The following is a 13,968-nucleotide window of genomic DNA, read 5'->3' on the forward strand; positions in this document are numbered from 1 at the left end:
AGCAAAGTTCGCACAAAGGACAGCATTTCATCAAAATTTGACAAAATGTTGGCTCTGAGCATCTAGCGGGCAGCTAATTGGCAGCTTATCTGTTTCATGGTATCATCCCATTCCTGTATCCGCTATACATCATAAGGTAAAGCCACGGAATAATTGCATCCCGTCCCGTACCTCATGTAGCTTATCAGGGAACCACAGATGTTGTGTCCTTCATGCCAGCTGCGGCTATTTTCTACCTCAGAAGCCTCTTGATTTTATACTTTTCCTTAATGTGTGAACAATGCTGTACTTTTGTATTTTTTAGCCAATTTAGTATTTATTCCACACCTTCTCCACATGGTTCCTGGTTTCACTGCAGCTCTGAAGAGAATGTTAGCAAAGAGGTAACCGGGACAGTGAAAACAGTACTCAAAGACAGGGAGAGCAAGCTCTACATTACTCTCTTGGCACTTTGGATGTGGGACATACAGCGAGATGTTTGCTGCTTTTGCGTTTGGCTGTTGGGAGATTTACAGCACAAAGATATCTAGTTGATTTGAAGCAGTTCTGAGAAAGTCTAAACATAATCCCCACTTCTCCCTCCTGGCATTTTCCATGTGGGAGATATAGCAGGATGTATATTGGTTTTGAGGACAACTCAATGGACAGTGTAGGGAGAAAAGGTCCTGGCTCCTTGAATGCCGTTTCTGGAGACACTGCGATCAATGTGGGAGATATGTCAAGATGTGTGTTGGTTTTGAGGTCGGCTCTCTGGAGAGTCTTAGCAAAGAGGTCACACGGATAATCAGAGCAATTCTCAGAGACACTGAGAACAAGCACTTTCCCTGTAGGAGATACCGCAAGACGTTTCTGTATATTGGGCACAGCGCTCTGCAGGGTGTTATCAGAGACTTTCCCGGGACAGTGAAACCCTATGTCAGAGACACTGAGAAGAAGCCCCAACGTTCCTTCCAGTCATTTTCAGTGTGGGTGCCTTCTCCATGTGGTTCCTGGTTTCACTGCAGCTCTGAAGAGAATGTTAGCAAAGAGGTAACCGGGACAGTGAAAACAGTACTCAAAGACAGGGAGAGCAAGCTCTTCTAGATGGGGGACCAGGCCCACACATGGGGGGCCCAGACCCAGAGATGGGGGTTCCAGACCCACAGATGGGGGTCCCAGACCTGGAGATGGGGGTTCTAGACCCACACCTGGGGGTCCCAAACCCATAGATGGGGGACCAGGCCCAGAGATGGGGGGACAGACCCACACATGGGGGGCCCAGACCCAGAGATGGGGGACCAGGTCCACACATGGGGGTTCTAGACCCATAGAGGTGGGTCCCAGAGCCTCACATGGGGGGCCCAGACCCATAGATGGGGGACCAGGCTCACACACGGGGGGCCCAGACCCAGAGGTGGGGGGACGGACCCACACATGGGGGGCCCAGACCCAGAGACGGGTGTTCCAGACCCACACCTGGGGGTCCCAGACCTGGAGATAGGGGTTCTAGACCCACACCAGGGGGTCCAAGACCCATAGATGGGGGACCCAGACCCAGAGATGGGGGGACAGACCCACAGGTGGGGGTCCCAGCCCCATAGATGTGTGTGCCCCTGGACACCTGGGTCCCCTCTGCCCCATAGATCCGGGTCCAGCCCCATAGGTGGGGGTCCCCCCGGCCACCTGGGTCCCCTCCCCAGTCCCCTGGGTCCCCCCTCCCCGGGCACCTGGGGCCCTTCCATCCCTTCCCTGGCCCCATGGGTGCCCCCTGCCCCACGGCCGTGGGTCCAGCCCCATAGCCGTGGGGTGGGGCTGTCCCCAGACGAGTCGTGCTTCACCCCGCTCTTCGCCCACGAGGAGATGGGGGAGATCGTCAAGAACTTCCTGGTGGTCCACGTCGACCCCCCCGGCATGGAGGAGGGCGCCCCCCCCTACCCCCCAGGGTGCAACCCACGGCGCCCCGCGACCCCCATCGCCCGCCCCCCAACCCCCCCCTCCCCCAGCCCCGCTGATCCCGCCCCGCTTGATCCCGCTTGAACCCTTGATTGACCACCTTGAGTCTCCGTTGCCCCTCCCCGTTGGCCCCGCTGACCCCCAAGTTGGCCCCGCTGACCCACAGTTGACCTCCCATGATCCCATTGACCCCCAAGTTGGCCCCACTGACCCACAGTTGACCTCCCATGATCCCATTGACCCCCAAGTTGGCCCCATTGACCCCACCGACCCCCGAGTTGACCCTGTTGGCCCCCCAGTTGGCTTCACTGACCCCCAAGTTGGCCCCACCGACCTCCCGGTTAACCCCAGTGACCCCCAAGTTGGCCCCGCTGACCCACAGTTGACCTCCCATGATGCCATTGACCCCCAAGTTGGCCCCGTTGACCCCACCGACCCCTGAGTTGACCCTGTTGGCCCCCCAGTTGGCTTCATTGACCCCCAAGTTGGCCCCGCTGACCCCCAAGTTGGCCCCGTTGACCCACAGTTGACCTCCCATGATCCCATTGACCCCACCGACCCCCGAGTTGACCCTGTTGGCCCCCCAGTTGGCTTCATTGACCCCCAAGTTGGCCCCGCTGACCCCCAAGTTGGCCCCGTTGACCCACAGTTGACCTCCCATGATCCCATTGACCCCACCGACCCCCGAGTTGACCCTATTGGCCCCCCAGTTGGCTTCATTGACCCCCAAGTTGGCCCCACCGACCTCCCGGTTGACCCCAGTGACCCCCAAGTTGGCCCCGCTGACCCCCAAGTTGGCCCCGCTGACCCACAGTTGACCTCCCATGATCCCATTGACCCCCAAGTTGGCCCCGTTGACCCACAGTTGACCTCCCATGATCCCATTGACCCCCAAGTTGGCCCCGTTGACCCACAGTTGACCTCCCATGATCCCATTGACCCCCAAGCTGGCCCCATTGACCCCACCAACCGCCGAGTTGACCCCGTTGACCCCCTGTCACCCCCCCGTTGACCCGTTGACCCCCCCCTGCCCCCCAGGTACCAGTACCCCTCGCTGGAGCAACTGGCCGAGATGATCCCCTGCATCCTCCAGTACCTCAAGTGAGTTGGGGGGCTGCCCCATAGCTGGGGGGGGGTGTCAGGATGACCTTGACCTCGTGACACTCCACCCCCCGCCCCCAGCATCGCCAGCATCATCGGGATGGGGGTGGGGGCCGGCGCCTTCGTCCTGGCGAAATTTGGGGTGAGTGGGGCTGGGGGGGGGGGGGGCACATGGAGGGGCTCGGGGGTGGTTATGGGGCATCTTGGGGGGGGGAGATCTGTGGGTCCTTGGAGGGGGGGTCCTGAGGGTCTCTGGGGGGGGTGTATGGGGCATCTGGGGGGGGTTCTGTGGGGTTCTGTGGGTCTCAGGGGGGCTATGGGTCACCTGGGGGGGATCTGTGGGTCTGGCGGGGGGGTTGCGGGGCATCTGGGGGGACACATGTGGGTCGGGGGGGGGGGGGAGTGTCATTGTGGGTCTGGAGGGGGTTTGGGGGGGTTCCTTGGGGGAGAACTTGGGGGTCGCTGTGGGGCTGGAGGGATCTGGGGGGGTTCTGGAGGGGTCCTGAAGGGTCTCCGGGGGGGGAATTTGGGGGTCTGGGGGGGTCGCCGTGGGTCTGGAGGGCTCTGGGGGGGGAATCTATGGGGCTGGGGAGGTCGCTATGGGGCAGGGGGGTCGCTGTGGGGCAGGAGGGCCCTTGGGTGGGATCGCTGTGGGTCCGGAGGAGGTTTGAGGAGCTCCTGCGTTGGGTTCTTGGGGGTCACTGTGGGGCCGGCGGGGAATCTATGGGTCCGGGGAGGTGTCTATGTGGCAGAGAGGACCGCCGTGGGGCAGGAGGTGACCCCCGGCCCTGCCCCACAGCTGCTGCACCCCGAGGCGGTGGAGGGGCTGGTGCTGGTCAACATCGACCCCCAGGCCAAGGGCTGGATGGACTGGGCCGCGCACAAGGTGGGGCGGCCGTGGGGCGGCCATGGGGCGGCTGTGGGGCGCTCTAGTGGGTCTCCGTGGGCATATGGGGCACCTTTAGGTCTTCTATGGGTCTCCATGGGGCACCTATGGGTCACTTATGGGTCTCCATGGGGCTACGGAGCAGCCGCGGGTCACTTATGGGTCTCCACGGCGCTATGGGGCACCTCTAGATGTTCTGTGGGTCACTTACGGGTGTCCATGGGACTATGGGGCACCTATGGGTCCCGCCGGGTCCCTGTGGGTCCCACAGGTCTCTGTGGGTCCCATGGGTCCCAATGGGTCCCGTGGGTCTCTATGGGTCACTGTGGGTCTCTATGGGTCTTATGGGTCGCTATGGGTCTCTGTGGGTCCCATGGGTCCCTGTAGGTTCCATGGGTCCCGTGGCTCCTTATGGGTCGCTGTGGGTCCCATGGCGCCCCACTTGCTGCCCCACAGCTCTCGGGCCTGACGTCCTCCACCACCGACATGATCCTGGCCCATCTCTTCACCCAGGTGGGGCCGGGGGCACTTGTGGGGCCGGGGGGAGGAACTTGTGGGGCTGGGGGCATCAGTTATGGGTCCTGGGGGGTCACTTGTGGGTCGGTGGTGAGTCAGCCGTGGCCCTGGGGTGGGTCAGTTATGGGTCTCGGGGTGGGTTACGGGTCGGTTGTGGGTCCGGGGGAGCGGCGGGGGGTCAGTTGCGGCTCACTTGTGGGTCTGCCCCACAGGAGGAGCTGTCGGCCGCCCCCCCGGCCGTGCAGAGCAGCCGGGCCCGGCTGGGGGCGACCCCCAACGCCCCCCTGCTGTGGGGCATGTACAACAGGTGGGGGGCTGTGGGGCACTGGGAGGGCACTGGGATATACTGGGAGGCACTGGGAGGGGGCTGTGGGGCACTGGGCTATACTGGGAGGCACTGGGAGGGGGCTGTGGGGCACTGGGAGGGACTGGGCTGTACTGGGGGGCACTAGGAGGGACTGGGCTGTACTGGGAGGCACTGGGAGGGCACTGGGCTATACTGGGAGGGCACCGGGGGGGCACCGGTGTGTACTGGTGTGTACTGGGGGCACTCACCGTGGCGGTGGCGGCTCCCTGCTCCTGCTCCTGCTCCTGCTCCTGCTCCTGCTCCTGCCGGGGCCGCGCAGCCGCGGTGACCTGGGCCTGGCGCGCAGCGGGGCCGGCAGCCTGCGGTGAGCGACCCCCCCTCGCCCCTCTGACCTTTGACCCCGTGCCTTCGGGATGGCCTCCGACCCCCCACAGTGACCTTTGACCCCGTCTCCCCTCCACCCCCCCCCAAAGCTGCCCCATGTTGCTGGTGGTGGGCGACGGCTCCCCCCACGAGGAGGCCGTGGTGAGTGACGTCACCTGACCCCGCCCCCCCGTGAGGTCACGTGCCGGGGTCACATGGCCCGTCCCGTGACCCTCGTGGAGTCACGTGACCCCCGCCACGGCCCGTCCCCCCCCCCCCCCCCAGGTGGAGTGCAACGCCAAGCTGGACCCCACCCAGACCTCCTTCCTCAAGGTGACCTTTGACCCCCCGACCCCGTGACCTTTGACCCCCTACACTGTGACCTTTGACACCCCACAGATGGCGGACGGAGGGGGGCAGCCCCAGCTCAGCCAGGTGAGGGGTCAAAGGTCACCAGCGCCAACGGGGGGCGTGGCTTAAGGGGGAGGGGGCGTGGTCTGGGAGACTGAGGGGGCATGGCCTAAGGGGGGGCGTGGCCTGGCACCGGCCTTCTATGGGGGGCTGTAGGGGCAGGGCTTGGAAGGGAGGGGGTGTGGCGTAAGGGCGCACCAAAGCCATAGAAGGGGTTGGTGGGGGGGGGCGTGGCTAAGGGGGGAGGGGGCGTGGCCTCAGGGCGTCCCCCATATAAGGGGGGTGTGGGTGTGGTTTGAGGGGGAGGGGGCGTAGCCTAAGGGGAGGGAGCGGGGCTTAAAGGGGAGGGGCCCCCTATGGGGGGGTTGGGGTGTGGCTTAAAGGGGGCGTGGCCTAAAGGGGCGTGGTCTTGACCCCCCCCGCCCCCCCCAGCCGGCCAAGCTGACAGAGGCCTTCAAGTACTTCGTGCAGGGCATGGGCTACAGTGAGTACAATTAGTGCTCATTAATATTCATGAGAGCTCATTAACCCCCCCCCCGCGGGGGTAATTAACCCCCCCCCCCCCCCCGGGGAGAAATTAGCACCCAAGGGGGGGGGCAATTAATTGCCCTGGGGGGTAATGAAGACCCCCGGGGACAGCAATTAATGACCCCTGGGTTAATTAGTGCTCCGGGGGGGGTAATTAACTGCTTTTCCTGGGGTATAAATCTGCCCGAGGGGGTGGGGTGCATTATTAGCCCCCCTGCAGGTTAATTAATGGCCCTGGGGGGGTAATGAATGGCTGCGGGGGGGGGGTGTGTGGGGGTAATCAGTGACCCGGGGGGGTAATTAATTGCTCCGGGGGGTTAATTACCCCGCCCCCCAGTCCCCCACGTCCTGGACCGCAAGCGCAGCGTGGGGCCAGGTAGGGAGAGACGTCAGCGATGATGTCACGCGTGAGGCCACACCCTCCCCCCCCGCCTCACGTCACCTCCCCCCTCCCCCTCCCCCCCTCCAACGTGTGACGGCACCGCCCCTTTGTGAGGTCACGTGTGATGTCACGGGGTGCACGAGGGGCGTGGCCTCGGGGAGGGGGCGTGGCCTCGGGGACGCCTCCCCTGCACTAACCCCGTGGGGGGGCGTGGCCTAATAAAGGGGGCGTGTCCTGCAGCTCCGCACTAACCCCACTGGGGGCTTGGGGGCATGGCTTGCGGCAAGGGGGCGTGGCCTCCTCCCTTCCATTAACCCTACTGGAGCCGCTTGGAGGGGGCGGGGCCTGTTTCCTTGCGTTGGCGTGGGGCGGGGCTTCGGGGAGGGGGCGTGGCCTACACCCCGGGGGCGGGGCCTGAGGGCATTTCCCCCTGCACTAACCCCCCTGGGGGGGGGGGCGCTGCGGGGGGCGGGGGGGGCTCCAAGGGGCGGGGCTTGCGGGGCAGGGGGCGTGTCCCCTGACGCCACGCTCTCCCGGCAGTGGCGGCGGCGGCCATGACGCGCCTCTCCCGCTTCCGCACCGCCTCCGTCTCCAGCTCCGCCTCCGGGGAGGGCGAGCGGGGCCGCAGCCGCACCCTCTCTCGGGGCAGCCTGGGGGGGGGCGCCCCCGCCCCATAGACCCCGCCCCGCTTTGAGTTTGGAAGGCCACGGGAACCCCCCAAAAAAACGCACCCGGGAAGCGCCAAAACCACTCCAGGGTCCCGTCCCCCCCCCCAAGTCCCCCCCCAAACCCCCTTGGAACCCCCCCCCAAATCCATCCCCAACTCCCCCCCCTCCCGCCCCCAAAAACCCTGGGATGCCCCAAAACCACCCCAGGACCCCCAAAAATCCACCCAGGACCCCCCCAAATCTACCCAAGGCCTCCCTGAATCCCCCCCAACCCCACCCAGGACCCCCCAAATCTCTTGGGATGCCCCAAAACCACCCTGGGACCCCCCCCCCAAATCCCCCAGGACCCTCCAAATCCCCCAGGAACCCCCCAGAATGCAGACGAGAGTCCCCAGAACCACCACCCCCCCCAAGATCCATCCAGGACCCCCCCAAATCCCCTTGGGATGCCCCAAAACCCCCCCGGGAGCCCCCAAAAATCACCACAGGGATCCCCAAAAACCCCGGAACGGCTCAAAACCACCCCAGAACCTTCCAGAATTCCCCAAGACCCCCTCCCAAATCACCCCAGGGACCCCCAAAACCCTCACAATGCCCCTCCCCCCCCCCAACCCCACCCAGGACCCTCCAAAAATCCCCTTGGGATCCCCCAAAACCACCCCGGGACCTTCCAAAATCGACCCCCCTCTACCCCCCCCCCCCAAGCCACTCCGGAACCTCCAAAAACCCCCCAGAACTCCCCAAAACGCCCTGGGACCCCCCCCCCCCCAAAATCCATCCAACGCCCCTCTGAAGCCCCCCAGGGACCCCCCCCAAAACCCCCTGGGATGCCCCAAAACCATCCCGGGACGCCCAAACCCCCGAGACCCCCCCCCCTCCCCAAAAAATACCCCCAAACCTCCTGGCACCCCCTAATGCTCCCTCAGCCACCCCCCCACCCCAATCACTTGGGACCCCCCCAATCTCCCCCCAGGATCCCCCTAGAGCCCCCAACCCCCCCTAGGGCACCCCAGGGCCCCGCAAAATCTCCCCTGAGACCCCCCAAGATCCCCAATAGCCCCCTGATGCCCCCCAGGACCCCCCAATACCCCCCCCAGACGCCTCTGGGACCCCCTGAGATCCCCAATAGCCCCCTGATACCCCCCAGGACCCCCAATACCCCCCTGAGACCCCCCCCAGGAGCCTCTGGGACCCCTTGAGACTCCCCAGGACCCCCCGACCCCCCTCAGGGATCGACTCCCACCCTCCCCCCCCCGGCCTCAAGCTGCAACCTTCGACCCCCGCCGGAGCCGGAGCCGGAGCCGGAGCCGGAGCCACGTCCGAGCGCGCACGGAGACCGCATTCCCGGCGCCAGAACCGACTTTTAATCCCCCGCCCCGAGAAAACGGAATAAAGCGGCGGCGGCGGCCGCGGGCCGCACTGCGCAGGCGCGGCGCCCTCCGCCTCTTTAAAGGGACTCAGCGCGCCGGCGCGGATCCCTCCGCCTCCAGACAGGGGCGCGTTACGCGAACCCCTCCGCGCCGCTCCCCGCCCCGCCCCTCCGGGGGAGCGGGGCGGTGCGTCAGGCGCGTGCGCAGTGCGTCGGGCGCGTGCGGGGGGGGGGGGGGGTGTGTGTGTGTGTGCGCCGCCATCTTAAGGGGCTGGGCGCCATTTCGTGGGGTAGAGCGGGCGAGTTGAGGGGAAAAGTAGGCAAATTGGGGGGAAAGTGAGGGGAATTTACCGGACAGCCGTACTGCGCATGTGCGTCCTCTTTTCCGTACGGCTCATGGCGCCCCCCTGTGCCGTACAGCCGCACTGCGCATGAGCGACGTCTTCTCCGTACGGCTCATGGCGCCCCCCTGTGCCGTACAGCCGTACTGCGCATGCGCGGACTCTTTTCCGTACAGTCGTACGGCTCATGGCGCCCCCCAGTGCCGTACAGCCGTACTGCGCATGCGCGGCGCCTTTTCCCTACGGCTCATGGCGCCCCCCTGTGCCGTACAGCCGTACTGCGCATGCGCGGACTCTTTCCCGTACAGCCGTACGGCTCATGGCGCCCCCCTGTGCCGTACAGCCGCACTGCGCATGCGCGGCCTCTTTTTCGTACAGCCCTACTGCGCATGCGCGGACTCTTTTCCGTACAGCCGTACGGCTCATGGCGCCTACCTCTGCCGTACAGCCGTACTGCGCATGCGCGGCGCCATTTCCGTACAGCCGTACTGCGCATGCGCGGCCTCTTTTTTTCGTACAGCCGTACTGCGCATGCGCGGCCTCTTTTCCGTACAGCCGTACGGATCATGGCGCCCCTGTGCCGTACAGCCGCACTGCGCATGCGCGGACTCTTTTCCGTACAGCCCTACTGCGCATGCGCGGCGTCTTTTCCGTACAGCCGTACGGATCATGGCGCCCCCCTGTGCCGTACAGCCGCACTGCGCATGCGCGGCGCCTTTTCCGTACGGCTCATGGCGGCTCCCAGTGCCGTACAGCCGTACTGCGCACGCGCGGCCTCTTTTCCGTGCAGCCGTACGGCTCATGGCGCCCCCCAGTGCCTTACTGCCGTACTGCGCATGAGTGGCCTCTTTTCCGTACAGCCGTACGGCTCATGGCGCCCCCCTGTGCCGTACAGCCGCACTGCGCACGCGCGGCGCCTTTCCCGTTGGTTGACCGACGGGCGCCGCCATGAGGGAGCGGGGGGCCCTTCCCCGACGGCTGCGGAGGAGGGAAGGGGTTTTTCTCCAGTTTCGGCGCCGGGGGTCGGCCGGGAGAGGGGTCGGCGGGTTCACCGGCCTCCGCCGCGTCGGTTTTGCCCCTGGGTTTGGGTGTCGGCAGGGTCCCGTCTGCTCTGGCCACCAAAGGGTGACGGACGCGGCAAGCGGGGCCCCGTGAGGAGGCGGGTGGGTGCGTGGTGCTGGGAGGGACGGTGCCACCGGTGGCTACGCGACACCGTGTGACGGCTTGGCGGTGGGGTGTTCTTGTTTTTGTGGTTTTTTTTTTAATTTTGGAGGCGCGAAGTGGCGAGTAAAGCGGGATCTTGGCACCGGACGCGACTCGGGCAAGGCGAGCGATGGCTGGTGGCCTGCAGCAGCGATTCTTTCTCCCACGTTGTACGGTGGGTGAAGGTTCAAGTGTCCTTTGGGTCTGTTTTCCGGGGCGTCTGTGAGCCTCAAAGCGGCAGCCCGAAACCATGGGGGGCAGGCGGGCGCGAGGCCGGGGTAAAGGAGCAGGAGACGGGAATGGCCGCGGGCAGGCTGAGGTTTTCGGGCGGTATCTCAGCCCACGCCTTTTGGTTGGCTTTTTTTTTTTTCCCCTTCGGGCGCAGGACGCGCGTGGAGAGGGGCTAAGCCGAGGCAGCGGCGAGGAGGCGCTTGGGGCCGGTGACTTCTCGCGCGGGCGACGGTCGTTTTGTGTCCCGGTGTCTCCGGCGAGGACGGCCGCGGCGAGCAGCGTCCTGTCGTGCTTCGGAGGAAGGGGAAGCCGCGGGAGAGGTCGGCGCTGGCCTCTCCGCAACTTCTCGCTGGCGCCGTTTTCTTTTCCTCAATGGCGGACGACGAAGAGGAACCCGGTGACCAAGGGAATGTCCCGGAGGGTCGAGGCGCTGGGTTTTTTTTTTTGACGACAAGGGATTTAAGGCCTCCGGCCCTCCGGAAGCCAAGTTGAGCGGCCGGAGCCGGGGAGGGCTTGGGAGGAGGGGAGAAGTTTGGGAGTCGCAGGGAGGCGTTTTGGAGACGGGCAGAGGGCTGGACGCCGTCCCCTTTGGGTAGGCAACGGGAGCGGGATGGTCGTCAGCACGACGCTAGCGCGAGCCGGGCAGGGCGGTTCCGGCCTGTGTCCGTTGTGCGGTGTGCGCGGCGTGTTTTCTGTGGCTTAGACCTTCCGTGGGTCTCGATGTTCTCCCTACGCTTGAGGAGCGCGGTCTGTGCTTGAGGCACCATCCCTAGAGCCTCGAAGGCCCGTCCTCATCGGCATCGCCCCAGTCGGGGGCTGCTTTTCTTGCGTCGTAAGCTTAAAGCGTGGCTGGGTCCGGCGTCTCGGAAGTTTCTGGACGGTCCTGGTTTGCAGCCTTGCTCCTGGCTGTGGGAGCAGCTCTCTTCTCTAGCCATCCATTTTCAGTGACTGCGACTTCTTCCCTGCGTCCTTGAGTTCTTGGGTCTGGGAGCCGGGCGTCCTGCGCGTTCGTCTTCTCCGTTTGAGAGTCGCTCGTTGTCCCAGGCCGTGGCGTTGTGCTCATTTCCTGGGGCTTCCCTCGAGCCTTTCTCACGTCGCCGTCGTGGTCCCGCAGGTCTTCTTGCCTGACGGTCGCTTACGTTGGGGTGTCGTCCTCCTCGCCGAGAGTCTTCTCTCCTCGCCGAGGGGCGTTGTTCGCCGTGTGGTGTGTGGCATTGGGTCTGTGCTTGCGCGTGTTGGGGCTCGGAGCTGCTCTGCCCGGTCGCGTAGAGTCAGGGGGAGGAGGAACAGCAAAAGAGTTCGCGGTTAATACGTTCTAACGAGGCCGTCGAGGCCAAGGTGGTGGAGTCAATTCCCATCGAGTAGCCATCAGCAGGTGGCGTGGGCAGCTCTTTAATTAAGGGTTTTTTTTGGGATGAGCAGAGCTGTACCTGCGTCTGCTATATTAGAGAAACGATGTTATCGTATGGAAAGATCTGTCCCACAGCCAACTTTTGTCTCCATGGTTCTCCCCCTCTCGCGTTCTCCTGTCTGGGCTGTAGCCCATGGCTGTCTTCTTTCCCCTGTGGCTCCCTTTGCCCGTCCCCTGCCGCCCCGGCTTCTCTGCCCCGCAGCAGACGGCCGTTGTCTCGGGTTTACGTGATGAGGTCTTTGCGGGGGTGGGTTGTGTGAGAAGACACCAGGAGCTCCCCCCACGCTGGGCACAGCCAGCTGAGAGAGGGACCTGCCGCTGGTCAAACAAGGCCGCGGTCGGCAACGCCGGCCGGGAGCGGAGCAGAGAGTCCCCTGCAACCCGTGGAGGCCCCGCTGTCGGCGCAGAAAATTAATTTCTCCCTGTGTCTCGTCGAGGAAGGGCAGCGACGGAGCGGCTGGGTGGGTCCCCAGGGGCCAGCCGAGGTCAACCCACCACAGATGACTTCTGCTGCGCTCCCTGGCCTCGTCTTTTCACGCTTGACTGGGTTTCTTGTACCCGGTCTCTTTCGAGACTTAATTTCTTGCTTTCCATCTCTTTCTTTCTGATTCTGATGTTTCTTGATCCCCGTCAGTTTTCAGTTCTTCTTGCTGCCTTTCCCTCTATCTGTCTCCCCAAAATAAATTTTAATTTCTTTCCCACGTTTCTTGTACCCCGTCGTTTTTCATCATCGTCTTCCTCTCTTTCTGTGCAGTCCTGCGTACCTGTCTTTCAAGTCTTGGGTATGATTCTTGCATCCTGCGCCTTTCGAAATTTTGGGTCTCCGTCTCCTACTAACCATTTCCCTGTCTGTGATTCCCCATTCTTCCCTCTCTGTCCTGCACCCTGTCACTTTTTTCATGTTTTTTTTCTACATCTCCCTGTTATTTTTTTGCTTATGTTTCTTGTGCCCTGTTGTTTTTCGAAGTTTTCTTTCAACGTGTGCTTCTGTCGGGGTCCCTGTTTCTCTTTTCTGTCTGCGAGAGGCTCAGGGGAGGGGGTGATGTGCTGTGGGGCTTTGGCAATGGCCCCTCTTCCCAATGGGCTCCAGCTGGGGCTGAGGACGCCCAGGTGGGACCCGTGAGGTGACCATGGTCTGGGCCAAGGGCTTAAGAGGGCTGCAGGTGGGGATGGGCCTGCTGTGCTGAGGGTCTCTAGCTGGGGAGGGGGTGCCTGGGCACGGCTGCAGGCCAGCGCTGGCTAAGGAGTCAAACGAAGTGGGTTCCATAGAGCTTTAGAACAAGGCACAGTTTTCCCTCCTCGCGTTTGGGCGTGGGAGCAATCTCTCGATGTCCGGATATATGGAAATTTTGGAGGCTGGCGCGGCGCCAAGGGAAAGGGTGGTTTTGAGGCTGAAGGCAGCAGGAAAATGCTCCAAAATTTCCATATATCGGGAGATAGGGAGATTGCTCCCACGCCCAAAGAGCCAGGAGGGAAAGCCGTGCCTTGTTGGAAAGCTCTTTGGCAGCCGCTCGCGTGGCCCCACGGGCACGTGGGGCTGCGGGCTTTGCGGCGGCCGTCTGCCTCGGCGCCACTGGCGCCCAGGTGGGGCCGCCGCGCCAGCCTGCGAAGCATTTTCCGGTAGGACCGCTGCTCTGGCGACAGCTCCCACGCCCAAAGAGCCAGGAGGGAAAGCCGTGCCTCGTTGGAAAGCTCTTTGGCAGCCGCTTGCGTGGCCCCACAGCCCGTGGGGCTGCGGGATTTGCGGCGGCCATCAGCCTCGGCGCCACCGGCGCCCACGTGGCGCCGCCACGCCAGCCTGCGAAGCATTTTGCGGTAGGGCCGCGGCTCTGGCGACATCTACCACGCCTGAAGAGCCAGGAAGGAAAGCTGTGCCTCGTTGGAAAGCTCTTTGGCAGCCGCTCGCGTGGTCCCACAGCCCGTGGGGCTGCGGGCTTTGCGGCGGCCGTCAGCCTCAGCGCCACCGGCGCCCACGTGGCGCCGCTGCGCCAGCCTGCGAAGCATTTTGCGGTAGGGCCGCGTCTCTGGCAACAGCTGCCACGCCCGAAGAGCCAGGAGGGAAAGTCGTGCCTCGTTAGAAAGCTCTTTGGCAGCAGCTCGCGTGGCCCCACAGCCCGTGGGGCTGCGGGCTTTGCGGCGGCCGTCAGCCTCGGGACCACCGGCGCCCAGGTGGCGCCGCCGCGCCAGCCTGCGAAGCATTTTCCGGTAGGGCCGCGGCTCTGGCGACAGCTGCCACGCCCGAAGAGCCAGGAGGGAAAGCCGTGCCTCGTTGGAAAGCTCTTTGGCAGCCGCTTGCGTGGCCCCACAGCCTGTGGGGCT

The 13,968-nt window shown here is 64.2% G+C and overlaps 1 protein-coding gene across 2 annotated transcripts; it reads left to right on the forward strand.

The window, feature by feature from the left end:
- The first annotated feature begins 1,494 nt into the window (after positions 1 to 1,494).
- On the forward strand, positions 1,495 to 7,107 carry LOC141737141 (protein NDRG2-like). Of its 2 annotated transcripts, XM_074571762.1 has the most exons (13): positions 1,495 to 1,922; positions 2,971 to 3,033; positions 3,115 to 3,175; positions 3,833 to 3,919; positions 4,376 to 4,432; positions 4,648 to 4,742; positions 5,062 to 5,106; positions 5,216 to 5,267; positions 5,391 to 5,438; positions 5,505 to 5,540; positions 5,949 to 6,000; positions 6,382 to 6,420; positions 6,967 to 7,107. In XM_074571762.1, the coding sequence occupies exons 1-13, from the start codon at positions 1,519 to 1,521 to the stop codon at positions 7,101 to 7,103; spliced, it is 1,176 nt and encodes a 391-aa protein (XP_074427863.1). In that variant the 5' UTR covers positions 1,495 to 1,518; the 3' UTR covers positions 7,104 to 7,107. The 2 variants fall into 2 exon arrangements, with proteins under 2 accessions (XP_074427863.1, XP_074427864.1); XM_074571763.1 differs by lacking the exon at positions 6,382 to 6,420.
- Positions 7,108 to 13,968: the final 6,861 nt, after the last annotated feature.

The sequence above is a fragment of the Larus michahellis genome, unplaced genomic scaffold, assembly GCF_964199755.1.
Source record: "Larus michahellis unplaced genomic scaffold, bLarMic1.1 SCAFFOLD_170, whole genome shotgun sequence".
Taxonomy (NCBI): Eukaryota; Metazoa; Chordata; class Aves; order Charadriiformes; family Laridae; genus Larus; species Larus michahellis.

Bases quoted from the DNA above. Each gene is read 5' to 3' on its own strand.
- LOC141737141 (XM_074571762.1), top strand. From the start codon at position 1,519: ATGGGGGACCCAGACCCAGAGATGGGGGGACAGACCCACAGGTGGGGG. The intron at 3,920-4,375 runs GTGGGGCGGCCG...GCTGCCCCACAG, and splicing joins TGGACTGGGCCGCGCACAAG to CTCTCGGGCCTGACGTCCTC. The intron at 5,541-5,948 runs GTGAGGGGTCAA...CGCCCCCCCCAG, and splicing joins GGCAGCCCCAGCTCAGCCAG to CCGGCCAAGCTGACAGAGGC.